This window comes from Nannobrachium achirus (genome assembly GCF_963921795.1).
Source record: "Nannobrachium achirus genome assembly, chromosome: 13".
NCBI classification, from domain to species: domain Eukaryota; kingdom Metazoa; phylum Chordata; class Actinopteri; order Myctophiformes; family Myctophidae; genus Nannobrachium; species Nannobrachium achirus.
Window position 1 is genome coordinate 44,471,469 of NC_137833.1, and position 19,964 is coordinate 44,491,432.

Genomic DNA, 19,964 nt, shown 5'->3' on the forward strand with positions numbered 1-19,964 from the left:
CTCCTGAACTTAAATGCAGCATCTTATATTGAAAAAATTGCCCTCTCTGTGTAGAAATCTCCAGTATTGACTTGGTTATGCTTAGTTCAGTGTGGTTTCACACACCGAAAATAGCCGACCTCCAAGCTCACAACGCGTCACAGCGCGACACGTTGTGAGCTTGGAGGTCTGCTATTTTCGGTGCTTCCACCAAAAGGCCCTTTTGGAAATTTCAGCCCCTGCCTCTCTAACATTCTCTGCACGTCCCTGACTTCCTCCACAACTTTAGTAAATGGACCAAAACAAGTGGCAGCAGGCTTTGGGAAATGGTCCCCCAAGAGGGACCTTTACTATATAGTAGACTCAACATCCTTCAGAGATGAACTTGTTTGTCGGCATAAACTCATCGGCCATGCAGGACAGCCAACCTCATCTATCTTTGATATCTTATGCTCATTTGCATAATAATGTTGAAATGGGGCACCATCTGTTAACCATTTGGCCCTTTGTCCTCTTTGACAAGCACATACTAGTTGGTGTGTCTCTCGTACTTGTGAATGCCCCTAAAATGCTGACGATATGCTCCTGAGAATAATTCATAGACCTCAATATGGATGCATTAACAGTGTCATAGTCAGCGCTTTGGTTAAAGAAGAAACACTTTCTACGGCAGGCAACCAGATATAAATCAGGTATTATGGCACCAAAATACATTTTTGTAAAACTTACAACAATTTAAAAACAAACAGTTGATACAAAATCACAATTAAAAGCAGAAGCCGAACAGTTTGCAGCAGAGCAACAGAACTCAATGAGGTCAAGTATATGCCTGCCTAAAAGGTGAGTTTTGAGGTGGGTTTTAAATGTGGGGATTGAGTCAGGGGGGAGGATTGATGTCAGGGGGGAGGGAGTTCCAGAGGCGAGGGGCAGAGCAGCTAAAGGCTCGTAACCCCATGGTGGACACGCGGGCTGAGTGATGATATGGGCAGCAGCGTTCTGGACCAGTTGGAGTTTACAGAGGAGGTTTTGGGGGAGACCGTCACCGAAGAGGAGGGAGTTACAAATAATCCAGGCGGGAAGTGACGAGGGAGTGGACCAAAATTGCAGCACTGTTGGGGGTGAGTGAAGGGCGGAGGCGGTTGATATTTCAGAGGTGGAAATAGGCAGACTGGATGGTGTTATTGCTATGGGAATGCTAGGGTACTGTCGAGGACGACACCCAGACTCTTAGCCCACGTTTGTGTTCCAACAATAATTGCCTCTCTTGCAGCTCACAGTGTTTTTGTTTGTCCAACATTTGCTTCTCTAGAACGGCAAACTCCTTGAGCCTCAAGCCCTCAACTCATTTTGTTAAGCAGTTGTGGAGACAACGAAGACAAAATGAGGTTCCTCTACCCTATTTAAGGGAAAGGCTTGCTTAGCTCGGGGACAGTCTTGAGGCGTTATTAAATACACTGGGTGCAGATACGCATACTTGGGGAAGAAACAATCCATTCTCTCTGTAACACCGACGAAGGCCTATTTGCCGAAACACTTCTACTTCTCAGAGAAACTCTCACACTTACTTTAAAACGTTTCTCACTAAACTCAACCTTATAATGGACAGCAAGCTTTAGAAGATGATTCTTTTGGTAAACTGCTCTAATTTCTCATCAGAAGGATCCAGGGGTCATCAATGTGTCCGTACGAGGACAAATGTGTCTGTGGCAAAACTTGTCCTTGTCTTTGACAAATTCTACATGTTGTTTTGACATAATATCATATTGTTCTTATTTGTATCATAAAGACCCAATTACTGAATGTCAGTGTCCACTGTCCAGGTTCTCTTCAGAATATGTATGACACTGATTTACTACGACATTATGGCACATTAGTATATGAGTCCACTAGTACAGTGGTTTCTCAAACTGTTTTATTTTCAAGGACTACCATCCAACTGAACCAAATTGACCCTACGGGTCCATTCGTACACTCTGAGTTAGCGACCTGTAATGGTCATTCAGGGCTGGCGCTTTATGTGTTTCTGGTAATGTTGTTGTATCTAATAGTTCCATCATGCGGGACTGCATTCCTATGTGGCTGCAGAGGGAAATTGTTTTACTCAGGAGATATACTTACTGGAAAAATAGCAAACAGGAACACAATGAGGTGATGAACTCTCAAGCCCACAATTCTAAAATAGTTGAATTGTTCTAAGTGTGTCTGTTCAGAGAGATAGAGAGAGAGAGAGAGAGAGAGAGTGTGTGTGTGTGTGTGTGTGTGTGTGTGCGTGCGTGCGTGCGTGCGTGCGTGCGTGCGTGCGTGCGTGCGTCGTGCGTGCGTGCATGCGTGCGCGTGCGTGCATGCGTGTGAGAGAGAGAGTAATGGAGGGAGGACAAAGAATGATGTATTTTCAGTCCAATTTGAATACATTTGATATTAGACTCACACTTTGTTTCTCCTAGAAATACGTTATTTCCAGATGGCAAAAGAGAGAGAGAGTGGAGCATTTATAATATATCTCTTTCAGCTACGTATTCAGAGAGAACAGAGCAGCACTGAAGGCATCATACCAAATCTGCATCCACATTGCCACGGCAAAGCAAAGCTCCATAAAGCCCTTATCATAGTAGGCACTGCGGTGATAAGCTATCCACCGCGGTGTAGTATTTTTAAGTCATAAAACTACAACATTGCGTCATTACTCGCGGTGAAGAGCTATCCACCGCGAACCCCGACACATCTCTCTGTTTTTACTTTCAGACAGATCAGCCCATCACCCTGTTCACTGATCGGTCGATCTAGACCAGTCAGTCACAGTGATAGGACTTCACCGTGACTGACTATGATGGCCTCCACTTGTTTTCTCACTTTAAGTGGATAGCTGATCACCTAAAATTTGCGGTGAATAGCTCTTCACCCTGGACACTGATAAGGGCTTAAGGGAGCTGCTGATCAAACAACGCTTCAATGTGTGTCTCGCCATTGGGTGAGGAAGAGTTAAAAAAAAGTATGTTGCAAAGGAAATATTGGAACACAAATTATTTACACTTGCATCTAGATGAGTCTGTTACTGTCGCTGGGATTACACAGTTAACAGCATAAAACAATATTGAGAATGTTGGCAAGCATAATGAGATACAGTATACCATCATTTATGAGGTGGTGAGAAACTCGGCATGTTGATGTTCTTTAGTAATGAAATAAATACATTTCATGTACCCACTGTAGGCTACATAAAAATTCATGGTTGTATTCTTTTTCAGTAGTTTATACTGTGGCGTTTCGGTCTCTAACCGCGCTTTTATGAAACTGAGTTGTACAGGAGAGAGGTGGAGAGGAGGCAGAGACACCCAGAGGAAGCCGCGCCCACCCCGGACCTTGTCACTGAAGGGCGTTACCTGCCAATGAGCCTGGTTGATCAGCTTGATTTGAGTCCACCTGTGGGTGCCGCTCCCCAAACGTATAAAGCAGGCACACTCATGCCTCCTCTCCTCTGTGCAAGCGGGACACAGTTTCAGCGTTAAGAGCCTCTTATCCACACTCAATTCCTCTAAAGCCATTGATATTGTGAAATGCCATATAGTAATGTTAGTTTCTCTAATTCTCAGGCCGAATGGCTGTCCCGCTCCGAACCCCGTGCCTGGCCTGGCATGCATTGATTGACTACAAGTTGGCATAGAAATGGACTGCATTAATTCCCTGAAAAAGGAAGAACTTAAGTTTGATTACAAGTACTCGATTACTTTAAAGCCCTACACAGCAGCGCCTTACCTGGGCTTCCCTACCTGTGAAGAGTAAAAGTAACTTACCTCGTACCTACCTTACGGGCACCTGTCCTGAGTACCCTCAGCAGCCTACCTAAATACTTACCTGGCCCTACCTGCTAAAGTACCAGATGACCTACCTGCCTGAGTACTTACTGTGGCCCTACCTGCTAAAGTATCCAAGTAACTACCTGCTATTACCTCACCTGCCCCTGAAAAGTACCAGTTACTTACCTTCTGCTCAGCTACCTCCACTCCTCCTTCCAATGAGTATCCTACATGAGTATTCGAGTATCCCAGCTGAGTATCTGAGTAACCTACCTGATTACTCAGCCCAGTGCCTCTCGGCACCGCCCTGCCCAAAGACTGCCTGCTGCTGTGCTTACCTTTTTGTTGAACATTTAGAAACCCTTTCAGTTACCTTTTGCTGTCTCCTTCTTTTCTAAATAAATGCCCTGTATTAGCCGCTTAAACTGTGAATGTGACTTGTGTCTTGCTTCCCGTTCCCCACAATACATTTACCGGTAGATTTAGGCCATTCATAATATTTAAGGTATCCCAGTAAAGAAAACTTACAGTATCTTTTGGATCTTGCAGCTGAAAAAGTATGACCAGGCATCATACAGCGGAAACAAACCTTAGTAGAACCACCAGACTTATAGGATTTAGAGACAGCCACAAACAACATCCCTCATGACCAACAAATAAGACTCAACCCAAGTTTTTTCAAAGATGATTTGTGGCCAGACAGCAACCTCTTTCACCGTACGCTCACTTAGACTTGAAACAGCATCAGGAGCCGTTTTTAAATTCCTCTGTGAGAATCAAGAGTTAAAGTGGTTCTTCTGACTCATACTTCTGAGACATGAACCAAATTAAACCCATTTTTTCTTCTCTTTGGCAAACTCCACATAATACTGTACTAAGCTTCTGGGACTAATTTCCAAAGCCTCAATATGGAGGACTTTAAAGTGACATGTAACAAGTGCTTTGGTTATGTTTCCCCTCATTGGATCACTCCAATGTGGGTATCACTCCGCGGCGGAGGGATACATTCGAGGTAAGGATTAACTGATTCACTACCGTGCACACCTGTGCGTGCGTGGTTGGGGGTGTGGCAACCCCTATATAGGCACACCCCACCCACGCGCGCCTGCTTTTTCATTTCTCGGCGAGACTTTCAGGTCAAGGAGGTGAATGAGCTCAGCAGAGAAGGTAAGTATATCTCTCTATTATAGCTCTTTTGACTTGATTCGCATCCAAGTGCTCTCAGTGGCTAAGGTTAGCCTGGAGCTGCTACGGTGTAGCCCTCCTCACGAGACACTTGAGTTTTATACCGTGTGTACCATTATGCTGGTTGCTAAATGTTTGTAGCGCTGTTAGCTATGCCATGCATTAGCAGCTGGCTGCACTAAGCAAGCCTCTTATTCTACTATAGCATTGCTTGCTGAGGTTTTCTTTTGTGCTTTCTTTCTTGTTTTGCAGAAATCACTTTGGATATTCTTCTGCATAAAGTTTGGATTGTTTTATATCAGCCAGCATGGCCATTACCTGGTGCTAGCTGGTATATTTCCATGGCCGACAGGCCTAACCATAACCTGGTAGCCTGTCAGCCTTCTGTTTTGCTGCATACAGTATATGCTCATTAAAGGGCAATTATACTGTTTTTTTCAGTTTTGGTTTTTCTTTTTGTTTCTGAATACGCTTCCATAAACTGGAAGCCTTTTCAGTCCTTTGTCTACTGTTTTGTTTTCAAGCCCTTGTTGCTGTGGGGTGTAAGGCCCTTACGGGGCGACCATTGTCACTGGGCCTCTCCCCTGGTAAATCCCTTACTGGGTGCAGTGTATAGGGAGAGGGGACCCTGCAACAGTGTACCAGGAGCAGGTCCACTACAGGATGTCAGCTCGCTGTGTCCAGTGCGCGGAGGACATTCCTCCTGGGGATGCGCATGCGTCCTGCATGCACTGCCTGGGGCTGGCTCATGCAGAGGGGGCGGTTAAGCACCCTAATGGCTGCCTGTTCTGCTCAGTTTTCTCTGAGCGGCTCAGGGGGGCCCGTCTGTCCGCCATGCGGACCCGGGTGGCTCAAGCTGCGGCTCTGCCTCCCTCGGGTGTAGCGAGCCATCGTCCCGCTACCCCTTCCTGCAGTTCAGGCGGGCGCAGGGAGCAGGCCTGGCATCATGAGGACGACGTCCTCTCAGTGTCGGCCAGTGATGGCCTTTGGCTGGGAGACGATGCCGGATCTGTGAATCGCAGGTTTGGACAGTCAGCTGAGCCCTCTGAGGAGGACAGTGACGGCCCTGGTGTGGCCCCTGCTATGCAGAAGCGGGTCCAGGACATCGTGGGGAGGATCACAGCTGCCTTGGGCATTCCCCAGGAGGGGGCTCAAGACAGCCCGCCAGCTGTGCCCTTGTGCAGTGCCTTCAAAGAGGCCATGTTGGAAGGCTGGGCTGATAAGGGCGCCCGCTTCCACTTTACCCCTGAGTCGGGGCCATGGGCTTTCATGGCGGAGCCTGATTCCCTTGGCCTCCGGGGGTACCCAACCATGGACACCATGGTTGCAGCCATGGTCCTGCCGGATAAGGACATAATTGGGAAAACCCCCCGTCTTAAGTCCGGCCCTCCCAAGAAGTTTGACGATGACCTCAAGACGGTCTATGGGTCACTGACAGCGGTGGGACGCCTTACTAATGCAGTGACGCTCCTCCATACCTACCTGCAGAATCTGCTGCCCCAGGTTACGCCAGAGGAGGGGCCTCTCAATCAGGAGGTAAAGCTGGTCGCTGACCTGATCGGCCAGATCCAGAGGGACTTGGCCCGGGCTAATGGGAGAGCCCTGGCACAGGTTGTGGTGGCTAGGCGCCACCTTTGGCTGTCACAGACCGAGCTGCCTACCGGTATGCAGACCACCTTCTCCGACCTCCCCGTGACCCCCAGTGTTACCTTTGGGGCCGGGGTCAGTGAGATCCTGCGTCAGACAGACCAGGTCAGGATGGATCGGGAGACCCTCAGGCGTTTCATGCCTCCACCTCGGGACAGGGGCAATCCTTTCAGGAAAGGTCGTCAGGACCGAAAGGGCCCTCGTCAGCCCAAGAGGGCGGCAGAGCCCTTGCCTGCTAGGCAGCCTCAGGCGGCGCCACCTAATCCGGCTCAAAGGAGAGTCGAGAAGCGCAGGGAGGAGGACCGCTGTCAGGGACGCTACGACAATCGTAGGTCCAAACGCCGCCCTCCTAGGGGTGGCGGTCCACAGCAGTCAGCCTGACGGCATGCCCGGCCTCGGCCGCTTCTCCCAGGCCCAAAGGGCAGTGTGGGAGGAGCGGGTGGAGTCCCCTTGGGTGCTTTCCACCATGCTCCAAGGGTACAGACTCCAATTCCGAGGCCGGCCGCCCCCATTCACAGGTATCCACCCTACGACAGTGGCCGACCCCCTGAAGAGGGTGGTGCTGCGGAAGGAGATATCTGTGCTGCTGGACAAGAACGCCATCAGGATACTACAGCCGCTAGAACGGCAAGGTGGGTACTACTCCACCTATTTTGTCATTCCCAAGAAGAACGGAGGGCTGCGCCCTATTCTCGATCTGCGAGGGGTGAATCGCTGGCTAAAGCGGTTGAAGTTCCGCATGCTTTCCCCAGCCCGTGTTCTTCAGGCCATGTCAAAGGGCCTATGGTTCACAACGATCGACTTGAAGGATGCGTATTTTCAAATTCCCATCCATCCTTCTTGTTGGAAGTACCTCCGGTTCGCCTTCGAAGGGGTGGCGTACGAATTCATGGTTCTTCCCTTCGGGCTCTCTCTGTCGCCGAGGACATTTACCAAATGCATGGTGGCAGTCCTCGCGCCCCTGGCAGCCAGAGGTCTAACGATCCTGAACTACCTGGACGACTGGTTAATTTGCGCCCACTCCGAGGTGGAAGCGCATCTGGCCACATGCAAAGTCGTGCATCACATACAGCAGTTGGGGTTGGTGTTAAACCACGAGAAGAGTCACTTGACTCCATCCCAGGCTGTGGCATTCATAGGGATGTCGTTGGATGCACAGACAATGAGGGCGTCTCTACCGCAGGTAAGGGTGGAGAAGATCCTCTCATCTCTGAGCCGTTTTCAGCGCGGCCAGGAGGTGTCAGTTTGGAAGTGCCAGCGTCTGTTGGGCTTGCTGGCAGCAGCCTCACTGCTGGTTCCTTTAGGCCTGCTCCATCTCAGGCCTCTCCAACTCTGGTTCAACTCCCACGGGTTTCACCCGAAACGACACAGACATCGTCGCCTTGTGGTGACGACACAGTGCCTGAGGGCACTGTCGAAGTGGCGCTCACGCTCCTTTCTTTGTCAAGGGGTGGAGCTGCACAGGGTGTGTCGCAGGGAGCTAGTGTGCACGGACGCCTCCCTGGCAGGTTGGGGAGCGGTGCACAATGGCAGGTCAGCGAGCGGCCTGTGGAAGGGCCCTTGGCTGGGCAGCCATATCAATGTCCTGGAGCTCAGGGCTGTGCACCTGGCTCTCCAGTTTTTCCTCCCGTCCCTGAGGGACCGACATGTATTGGTGAGGACAGACAATTCCACAGTGGTGGCCTACATCAACCACCAGGGCGGGTTGAGGTCTCCCCGTCTGCACAGAGTGGCAGAGAGGTTGCTCGTGTGGGCTCATGCGCATCTAGCTTCTCTACGTGCAGCGTTCATTCCGGGGGCTCACAACACAGCAGCGGACATGCTCTCGAGGGCAGGGCCGCAGGAGGCGGACTGGCGTCTGCACACTCAGGTGTGCAGACTGTGTGCAGACTGGCGTCTGCACACAGGAGGTGTTTGCCGCCTCAGTGAACTCCCAGTGCCCCCTCTGGTTCTCAGTGACGAGGCCACCGGGACCCCTGGGACTGGATGCTTTGGCCCACGACTGGCCGCAGGAACTGCTGTATGCATTTCCTCCACTTCCCCTGATCCCGGCAGTGCTGGACAGGACCAAGCTGGCAGGTCACAGGCTGATACTAATTGCCCCGTATTGGCCGAGGCGCCCTTGGTTCAGTCTCCTGTCGTCTCTCCTCGTAGGGACTCCATGGCAGTTGCCCCTGAGACCCGACCTGCTCTCGCAGGCCGGAGGGACCCTGTGGCATCCGGAACCACGGCGGCTCAACCTGTGGGCTTGGCCCCTGAGCGGCGCCGATGGACAGAGCTAGGCCTCCAAGAGGGGGTTATGGCTACTCTGGAGGGAGCCAGGGCTCCTTCTACTAACGCAGCATATCACTTGCGCTGGAGAATCTTTAGTTCCTGGTGTGCTGCGCGCAGCCTGGACCCAGAATCCTGCAATGTGCAGGCCGTATTGCAGTTCCTGGATTCTCTTCTGCAGAAGGGATTATCTGCCTCCACCGTGAGGGTGTACTTGGCAGCCATCTCTGCTGGTCATGACCAGCTTCCAGAGGGTTCAGTGGGGAGACACCACCTGGTCTCTAGGTTCATGAAGGGGGCCAGACGTATGCGTCCAGCCAAAGCTAGGAGGGCTGTACGCTGGGATCTGGACATTGTTTTGTCAGCCCTCTCTAGGCCTCCATTCGAACCTCTCGAGGCAGCTTCGCTGAAGCACCTTTCTATGAAGGTGGCCTTTTTACTAGCAATCACCTCCACCAAGAGGGTTGGTGAGTTGCATGCCCTTTCAGTTAGCCCGGAGTGCCTCCAAATAGGGCCTGATTGGAGGAGTGTGGTTCTTCGACCGAATCCCTCCTTCTTGCCGAAGGTCCTGCCTGAGGGGTATGTCAACAGTCCCTGGTCTCTATCTGCTTTCCCCCCTTCTGCAGATGGGGAGGAGCATGGTTCTGCCCCCAGTGTGCTCTGTCCCGTGAGGGCTTTGCAGGCCTACGTGGGTCGCACGCAGTCGCTGCGCAGGACAGACCAGCTCTTCGTGTGCCATGATGAGCGGGTCCTGGGGTCAAACCTTTCGAAGCAGAGGCTGTCCCACTGGATTGTAGATGCAATCCAATTAGCATACAGGCTGGCGGGTAGGCCTGAGCCAGTGGGTGTGGTGGCTCATTCCACCAGGGGAATGGCCACATCTAGGGCCTTCCTGCGGGGGGTCCTACTCTCTGAAGTGTGTGCCGCAGCCACTTGGGCCTCGTCGGCCACCTTTGCCAGATTCTACAACGTCAATGTGGCCGCATCCAGTGCAGTGGTGTCGGCAGTTCTGGGCGGCTCTTCCTGACCTCTCAGACGTGGCGGCCGGCTTGGGGTAGGTTCTAGGCTTCAGTCTTCTTGACCTGTCTGTTCTTACCTCAACCCCCAGGTGAATCGGGTAATTCGATACCCACATTGGAGTGATCCAATGAGGGGAAACATAACGAAGGTTACGTAGGTAACCACGGTTATGTGACCCGATTGGATCACTCCAATCCTGTCGTGGTGCTTGAGGCGCCTCGAAAATGATCTTCAAGCAGGCGCGCGTGGGTGGGGTGTGCCTATATAGGGGTTGCCACACCCCCAACCACGCACGCACGCACAGGTGTGCACGGTAGTGAATCAGTTAATCCTTACCTCGAATGTATCCCTCCGCCGCGGAGTGATACCCACATTGGAGTGATCCAATCGGGTCACATAACCGTGGTTACCTACGTAACCTTCGTTATGTTCTACTCTTCCCACTTCCGATAAAGGCCTGTAAAGGATGAATCCAGACACTGAGTAGCAGTATCAGACTGAGAGCTGAGTCACGCCCAAAACAACAAATAAAGGTGCATTAATCAACCCTGAGCTTTCCCCAACGAAGAAAACAAATTGTCAACAATAATGGATAAGTCTCTGACCCAAACTTGTGAACGAAAGAAGAAAAAAGAAAAAGAGAAAAACAATTCTCACTAGCAAACAAAAAAGGGCTATTATTTTTTTCCCCTTTTTTTAACAGCTCTTTACAATATGAACTAACAGGACTTCAAACAAAGCACGTCAAAATCAATGAAGGTTCTTGATAGACTAAACTTTCCAAAACATGTTTTTTTTCTTCCTACAGTTACTACTTACTTACAAAACTTTCAATGTTATTTGTAGGAAGTGGTAGGGGTGAAGAGAGGGCAGAGAATAGGGAAAACATTAACAGTCTTTGAGGCATGCTGGGCTTGAGGTGACTTTAAATGCTGAACTTCGCAAAGCTTAGCCTGACGACTGAGACCAAAGGTTCGATACGGCTGGTTCACTTTACGACTACCTAATCAGGTTTTACCCACTAAGCACTCAGTAAATGGACAGAGCTGTATAAACACATTTCTTTTCTTTTCTTTTTGACTTTATTTAACCAGGCAGAACAAATTAAGAACACATTCTTATTTACAACTGTGGCCTGGCAAACGTATAAAAACAGTATAGTAATCACAATATACCGTGAATGTAGCCTACTATAACTACTGCAAGTCATGAATAAGTGAGCTTGTAGATCTGCTATTTTCAAAGGATTTGTATACATTTTATACCTTTGAAAACCTGTGAAATGGGACCTTCTGCATAATGAGTACTTTTACTTTTGGTACTTTAAGTAGGCTATAGTTTGATGCCGATACATTTGTGCTTTTATTGAACACTGTAGCCTACGTGTATGTGTACTTGTAACTTGTAACATGACTATTTCTACAATAGGATATTGATACTTTTATTTAAGTAAAACATCTGAATACTTCTACCATCACTGTCCACATCACATGCAACGTTGTCCTTCGTCAGGCGCGGTCAGGTGCGGTTTCCTCTGGTGTGTCAGACAAGACTCAACCCTTATGTTACGAATTACGTCCAATTCCATTTCCTCAGTAAAGTTCCCTAAGAACTTGGGTGTCAGTTTCATTGGAATCAAGAGTGCCAACTAAGTTGTAATATTAAGCTTTAACATTCTGCATAAATATCCGATCTGCACACTCACAACACGTAGCAATGCCACGCTTTGTGAGCTTGTAGATTGGCTATTGTCAACAAAGAGATTTGGCGTTGAGGGACCCCTGACAGACCCTGGTCATTGGTCAACGAGGTCACCATGTTGCAGCAGCACAAGTGCGTCACAGTACGAAATGTGTCTTAGTGAATGAGATGTAGAGTTTGACAAAAAAGAAGTTCATGAGATTTGCAAATTGCGTCTAACAAGTCAACCAGTAGGCCTATTTAAGGTTTTGACAAAAGGGATATGGATTTGACAAATGGGTTTAGGCTACTGAGCATTCGGTTCAGATAATGTTCTCTAGTCTTTTAGCAAGTCATAAAAGTTGAAGCCTCGAAGGACCTCACAAATATAGCAGTACGAGGATGAGTACAGTGTGTGTGTGTGTGTGTGTGTGTGTGTGTGTGTGTGTGTGTGCGCGTGCGTGCGTGCGTGCGTGCGTGCGTGTGTGTGTGTGCGCAGACGTGCACAATGCACATACACATGTTTGTATGGATGCATAATGCATGTACTCTAGCATGCATCGATGCATCTGAGCATCTACATAAGCTTGTGTCAGCCACTGTCCGCCTCAGCATTGTGTAGTAGTATTAGTATGCTATTCATGTGTGCATTGGTATCCTTGTGCTGTCCGCTGGTGGAAAGTAACTAACTTTATGTAAGTACTAGGCCTACTTAATTACAATAAGCCCTATTCACGGCCCGCCCACTCAGCAAATTTCTCAGCAACTTCCTGGTGCTGACGTCAGTTTAGAAGGGTAAAATAACACAGAAATCGCTGGACTTAAAGCCAACAAATCATTATTTCGAACGGTAAAGTAAATTATAATGCTCTGTGCCTTTTATTATCTTGTGTTCTTGATCATGCTAGTCGTATTTTATGCTGTACTATTCGGAAATTGCATTAAATTTGCGATTTCTGTGTTAACTCTATGGGCTTTTAGCAGGGTTTTACCCTTCAAAACGTGACTTCAGCACCAGGGGGATGCTGAGTGGGCGGGCCGTGAATAGGGCTAATTGCCAATACTTTTAAATGATTTACTTTGGAGATTTTGATTATTACAAAACATACATTAACCACTTCAACCCTATACATTTAGACCATTTGAAAATGCCTCACAATGCTTTGCGATGTAACACATTGTGAGCTTTTAGATCTGCTATTTTCAAAAGGTTTTTATCAATTTGAAAACATCAACTGGGACTCATGCGGCATCATGAGTACTTTCTACTTTTGGTACTTTACGTACATTTTGATGCCAATACTTCTGGACCTTTACTCAGGTAAATTTTGAATTCCTGACTTTTACTCGTAACAGAATATTTCTATAATGGGTTAGGATTGATACTTTTTACTTAAGTAAAACATGTGAGTACTTTGGTGCTGAGCTGTCCTCACATGCGATTAACATGCATGTTCGCACGCACACACACTGCACGCATGATGGGGGATTGATAACAGGAGGCGAATATGAGATGGGGATCCAGGAGCGATAACTGATGACGTGGAGGAACAACACCACTTCACAGCCTGTTAGGAAGCAGGGGATGAACGAGAGGAGTGAGAGACATTAGAGTCAGCGAGCCATGGAGGAGGTGGAGAAGGATAGAGAGATGTTTACAGCCAGTCACCATCTGTGGCCCTGTGACACTTTTCTTTCTAATGTAAGACCCAGCTTTAACCATCACCCTACTGTAAATAGTTCTGTGACCGGCGTCTGCCAGGGGTCCAACGTAGCATTTGAAAGGGCCCGGCTCCTCCAGGCTAGATTTGACAAAACGCACAAAACGTTTGACTGGAAGGGGTTACCCTCAACGGCACGGTACGATTCTGTCCCTATCGGGACATAACTCGAAGGGCAATGAGTCGGCTGAAGCGAACTGACTCTCACTCACTTTGGCGACTCACTCACCTGGCGGCCCGCTCGCCAATGCGATGTGTGTGTGTGTGTGTGTGTGTGTGTGTGTGTGTGTGTGTGTGTGTGTGTGTGTGTGTGTGTGTGTGTGTGTGTGTGTGTGTGTGTGTGTGTGTGTGTGGACTCATAAATTGCCATCACATGCACACAGTCGCACACAAAAACCGGATTGAGACATACAGCGGAGCTGTAGAAGGTGTGTGGGGTGTTATGTTATAGGGAGGGACATTGAAGGCCATCTTTCTGTCTGTTAAAGCCAGATTTACAGCAGCCATTAAACCCTCACTGACATCCTGACGTCCATCATTCTTTCTCTCTGCTGAGGCTAAACCGATTCCTCTCTCTGTGTCTCTCTCTAAAACCCCCTTTTAGTCAAGCGTTTGACGTTTGGTCACATAAAAGTCCCAAGAAGTCAGGATAGGCCATTCGGGGAGTGAGAGCGGGTTGGTCACAACGCGACATGCAGTGAGTTAGTAGGCTAGTCTCTAGAGACATATGGAACTGTGTGACAAAATTCATTTCTGACACTCCACTAAAGGCCTGTCCATACCGTACTTTCTCCGAAACCGAACTTTTCGGCGTAAAGGTCCGGCTCGACTACAAAATGACGTCACTCATGACTTCTGAAAAGCATTACACCGAATTAGAAATTTGCATGTTGTAAAGTCGTAATTCACCGAACAAAACAGTATGTGGTCTACATTCATCTGCATCTCTACAGTATATTCACACCAGCAGCACTGAAATAATTGAATGGCAGGAGGAGGGACCACAGCTCACAGAACAGACACATTATAGCTCATTGTGTGTGTCTGGTTCCTGTGTGAATTGATGAGGTACAATGTCCTCCTCCTCCTCCTCCTCCTCCTCATCTGGGATTTAGTTTCAAGTCACGACAGTCCGCTTCTGACACACACGCACACACATTCACAAACACACAAATATGTTAGTGCGATGTTTAACATAGACAATACACTTTTTTCTCGGTTTTCGGAAAATGCTAAATGTGTGCGTGCGTGTGTGCGTATGTCTGTGGTTGGGGGGGTGGGGTTGTCTGTATTAAGCCCCTATCATAGTAGGCACCGTGGTGATAAGCTATCTACCGCGGTGTAGTCTTTTTAAGTCATAAAACTACAACATTACGTCATTACCCGCGAACCCCGGCAGGCCGGCACATCTCTCTGTTTTTACTTTCAGACAGATCGGCCCATCACCCCGTTCACTATTTGGTCGACCCAGACCAGTCAGTCACAGTGATAGGCTCTTCACTGCAGATTCTGATAAGGGCTTTAGGCTGGGATCCAGACTGCTTTGCTAGGTTCAATGGAATTCTTTTTTCTCACATGCTGCTACATAGTCTGGAAAAGCCTCCTGGTATGGCAGCTGCCATAACTTGCCATACCCAATTGACGCCTCTGCTGGAAATCCTCCTGTCTCCAGTGTTGTCCAATGTAACACTCGAGTCACTTCCTGACCTGTCTATGTAATTGAAATGCGAGTCAAATAGGAGGCTGGCCAGACTGATCAGCAAAGTGAGAAAAAACTATCCGCCGAACGCAGTGAATCAGGCTTGAACCCCAGAACTCATTATAACTCGTTAATCGTGCACATAAAAAACAGGCATGTGCGTGCGCCCACACCCGGGGCTGTAGAAGGTGTGTGGGGTGTTATGTTATATGGGGGGGACCTTAAGGCCTTCTCTCTGTCTGTTAAAGCCAGATTTACAGCAGTCATTAAACACCCACTGTCCTCCGGACATACTGACGTCCATCTTCCTCTGTCAGAGGCGTCAATTGAGTATGGCAAGGTATGGCAGCTGGCTCCGGGAAAAATGTATGTACTTCTTAAAATAAATTCATCATTCATGATTGTCTCTATGACTATCTGCGTTGATTGATACTGATAGTAATCACCATCATCATGCCTGTTGCTAAGGTACCGGTATGGCAACATGACTGGTGAAGACACCAGTCACGTTGCCATACCTTAGCTCTTGCTGAACTGACGCCACTGTCCTCCGTCAAAAAAAGGAGGAAAGAAATAAAGATTTCTCCACAAAACAGTCATACTAGGGCAAGTATTTTGAACAAGACTAATTCTCCCCCCTCCCCTCCGGCTGACACTTCACTTCCTGCATTAAACATAGAATTTAACATCCCCCTACAGAGCAATGATCTCCAGTCTCGCTCCTACGATGGGGGGCCACTCATCCAGTCTGACACCATGACAACTATTAACTATCTCGTACAGTGTGCTCCACGGGCGAGGGGAGAGGAAAAAGAAACGTTTGTTTCTGATTCCACAAGCGGTACAAATATAGCCTGGGGCCAGAGTCTGGAGGTTATCCCATCCACAAACATTTCATGTGACTATTTTCTACGGACCCTATTTGTTAGACCAACAACCAATGAAATGTAACTGATGCTGATGTATGCTGTATTCATACTCTGTTGCCTCATATCACAGGGAAACGTGTGATTCATATCGTCGTTGTATCTCCAAGTTTCAAGGCGTTGTGTGCTTGTAGATCGGCTATTTTCACTAGTCAAAATCATTTTTTAAATGATAAATATAAAAAGAACGGTTATGGACATACAAGGTTTCCATCCGACAACGACGATATATTTCACCATCAAAACTGTCTTTTTTATGTTTTGGTCCTTAACTCAGTGGTGACTCAACAGCAATTTTGCATGAGGGTTCCACGTATAGGCTACACTACAGGAAGCTGGCTGGAACTATAACCGGCATCATCTTGGTAAAACACACAATGTTTCGAGTTTTATTGAATATCCGAAGCATGCTGTCTTGCTTACAAATTCTTTCTTTAGCCCACAGCCCTTCAGCAACAATCAAAGATTTACTCAGTGTAAGAGAGCATACAGAGCATACAAATATATACTGTAGTTGCAATGGATGGACCCTTAAAACCTCGCTGAAATAGACAGCCACATTATTTTGGCACTGGAACTGAAATTGATGACAGTTTGTAATTGGACTAAAGTCGCCATCTGTCTCTGAATCATTGGAGACATAATTTGCCGTTTTCGTCGTCAACTAAACAAGTGTCATACAATACAAACCCATCATTATTCATTAATTTCAAAGTTAAGTGTGTAGAGTTTTGAACAGCTTCCAAATCAGGATAATTATCCATTAAAGGGTGGATAAATTGTTCTAACTTAGCGGGATCTTATTCTTAGCACATAAGGCCTATGTGCGAATGTGAAGTTGTAACAATTAAATATTTCCACTGCTGTTGAGTGTCTGAGTGTACAAATCATTTGACCATAGCCTTTATACTTCAATGTATAATGTACTGGATCGACGCCATTGGATTCAGCGTAAGAAAAAAAGTTGGAATATGTACCCCTTGTTTTAAAAAAAATGTAGATTTGATAGGAAATTGGGTCGTCACCCAATTTCCTATGAAATCCATTCATTCTTTCACCCGATATGTCAAATGAATGGATTTGATACAGAAGCTCCAAAACGCTTCCTTCACTTTAGAGGGGGGTTGGCCCTGAACGTGCCCATATAAGTTTCCTCACACACGGACACACGGTTCCTAACCATTCCCGCCAAACCCCCTGGAAAGCTAAGTAGTGAAGGAAACGTTTTGGGGCTTCGGGATCGATGCCATTGGATTCAGCGTAAAAAATTACGTCAGAAGATGTACCCCTTGATTTTCTTTTTTTACGAAGAAAAAGTATAATAATGGATTTGAAGTTTCCTCACACGGACGCACGGTTCCTAACGTCAAACATTAAGTCGGAATATGTAACCCTTGATTTAAAAATCACACCTACTGTAAAGTGAGTAGTGCTACAGTATATGGGGCATTCCTAGTGCCATTTGTGTACCCATGACATAATACAGCATATTATCTAACTATAAATTAGGCAAATCTACGTCCGTCTGTGAGTCTGTGAGTCTGTGAGTCCGCTTATACGTCATCCAATGGGAAAACCCTTGAAATAACACAGAGTGATGTCATCAACGGGGTGATGATGTCAACATCACCATCAACAGCCAATGAGGGATCAAGCGTGACCTGATATAAATAACAAGGCACGCTCTGTTGGCGCACAATTAGGCCTTACCGGGCCATATATAGATTTGACTATGTCTGTGTGGCTATCTTTGTCTATGCCATGGGCCCATAGCCAATCAGAGAGGGGCAAAGGGTGATGTCATAATATCCAGGCATATAAAAGGGCCACGAGAGGGGCTGTCTATGCCCATAGCAAATCATAACAGGCATATATGGGCATAGGTCCAAAAATCTTGATGTGTGTTGGATTGGTGAGCTTCACATGGCATTTTGGTCAACCAGGACCAATTTCCATGATTGGTCAAGTTTCACGTGACATCATAATATCTAACTGAAAAACGGGAGGAGCGGGCGCAAACCTGAGCCTCTATTTCTTTTAAAAGATAAGATAAGATGACGTGTCAGGATAGATGCGCTGATAAGTTTGTAGGTGGGGGAGGGGGTGACTACATTTTACTACAGATATGCGCTGATATTAAAAAGAAAACAAACTTTTTAATTTGCAATTGCTACCTGATATATAATGACTTTTGTCATGTCTTGTTAAAACTTAATTTCATACTGGAAGACAATTGACGTTTGATTTGGCTGAATTATCTCAGTAAATGACATGTAACTACTTATTTGGGCATGGCTGACATCATAGTGACAACATAATGATGATGTGCGCTTTGAATCAGCTCGGCTTAATACCAGACTTCACGAGGTGAATGACGCACATGGAGAAAGACATTGAGGGAGCCTATTTATCGCCTACAAGACGAACTATTCTAGCAGACATCCACACACTTGATATTCAGCTGTTAATTGCCCTGTAACCAATCTTGGATCGTATGGTCACACATCTTTAGTTACATTCTTGGACCATTAAAACCCATGCAGTAGCTTTGACGATGGACCCACTGTTCCAGACAACGAGCCAGCAGCAAGGAAACTCAGAAGAATTGACTGTTGACAGTGGTCAACAGTCCAACCAAGACTTTAACGCAATCAGAAGTAAAGAGACATCATCTGACTGATACAGGAAAGAAACCTCACATCTGTAAACAGTGTGACAAGTATTTCAGCCACTTAGGTGATCTGAAGAAACACCAGCGAATCCACACTGGAGAAAAACCTTTCGTCTTTGTGCGGTACTTCTTGAACTTTGACCCTTAGACAACCTTCATGCTCATCTTGCATACATGTGAAAAACGCCGCATTCTGATCATAATCGCTGCTGCACATCATAAATGGCGAAGTACCTGGTACAGATAGTGGTGATGGGGGCACAGGTGGTGGGCCGGGCGTTCGCTAAAGCCTTAAGACAGGAGATTGCAGCCAGTCAAGCGGCAGCGCAGGCCAGGGGCCGCTCGGGGCAGCAGTCCGCCGCCGTGTCCAGCATCTCTGGGATGAGCCTCCAAGAAGCCCAGCAGATCCTCAACATCACAGCCCTCACCCCGGAGGAGATCCAGAAGAGCTATGAACACCTGTTCAATGTCAACGACAAGACAGTGGGCGGCTCATTCTATCTGCAGTCAAAGGTGGTGTGGGCTAAGGAGCGTCTAGACGAGGAGCTCAGCATTCAGAAACAGGACAGTCAACAGAAAGAGCGAAATACGGAAACATGAAGAACAATGCTCGGCCAACCCTTCCCCTCCCCATCCTCTGTAAATTATGACCTTAATAAAACCCCTATCTTTAAAAAAAAATTAAAATAAAAAATGACTGAGTGGTGTCTGAATGTGAGTGGTTGACTACCAGGTGGATGCTGCATGGTGATTGGCTCCTGAACCAGGTGGTGATCTATAAAGATGCCACCAGCACTATGATGTCTTTCTCCTCACCAGCTTCCAAACACCAGCCTGTTATCATGATTTTAGAATTGTGTTTTGTTAGAGTCTCTGTGTAGGGGTGGGTGACCCCCTTGTAATTAGATTAAGAAGAGGTTTTTGTATCTAGGATTTTATGATCCCACCCTGAGGTAACTTGTAACTTGACTTTTATTATCTATAATAAATCCTTAAGTTTGGGGATTTCAAACCTGTGTGGCCTGGCTGTTTGGGGACTGGGAAGGAGGAAGTCCATTTTATTATGTTACACCTAGGGACCCCTAGCCTGGGGCGTAACAAATGCGATAAGAGTTTTAGTCAATTAAGTCACTTGAAAGGTCACCAGCGTGTCCACACGGGAGACAAACCTTTCCACTGTAAACAATGTGGAAGGAGCTTTGTTCAATCAAGTCACCTGAAGAGACACAAACGTATCCACACAGGAGAGAAACCTTTCCACGGTACACAATGTGGAAAGAGTTTCAATCAGTTAGGTTACCTACAGTCACACCAGCGTATCCATACAGGAGAAAAACCTTTCTACTGTAAACAGTGTGACAAGAGTTTCAA

The 19,964-nt window shown here is 47.3% G+C and overlaps 1 protein-coding gene across 1 annotated transcript; it reads left to right on the forward strand.

Annotated features, from left to right (window-relative positions):
• Positions 1-18,790: 18,790 nt before the first annotated feature.
• Positions 18,791-19,193, forward strand: LOC308297352 (mitochondrial import inner membrane translocase subunit TIM16-like; the record flags this gene model as incomplete). Its single annotated transcript, XM_080740764.1, has 1 exon — positions 18,791-19,193. Exon 1 carries the CDS (start codon positions 18,816-18,818, stop codon positions 19,191-19,193), a length of 378 nt encoding a protein of 125 aa, XP_080596890.1. The 5' UTR covers positions 18,791-18,815.
• Positions 19,194-19,964: the final 771 nt, after the last annotated feature.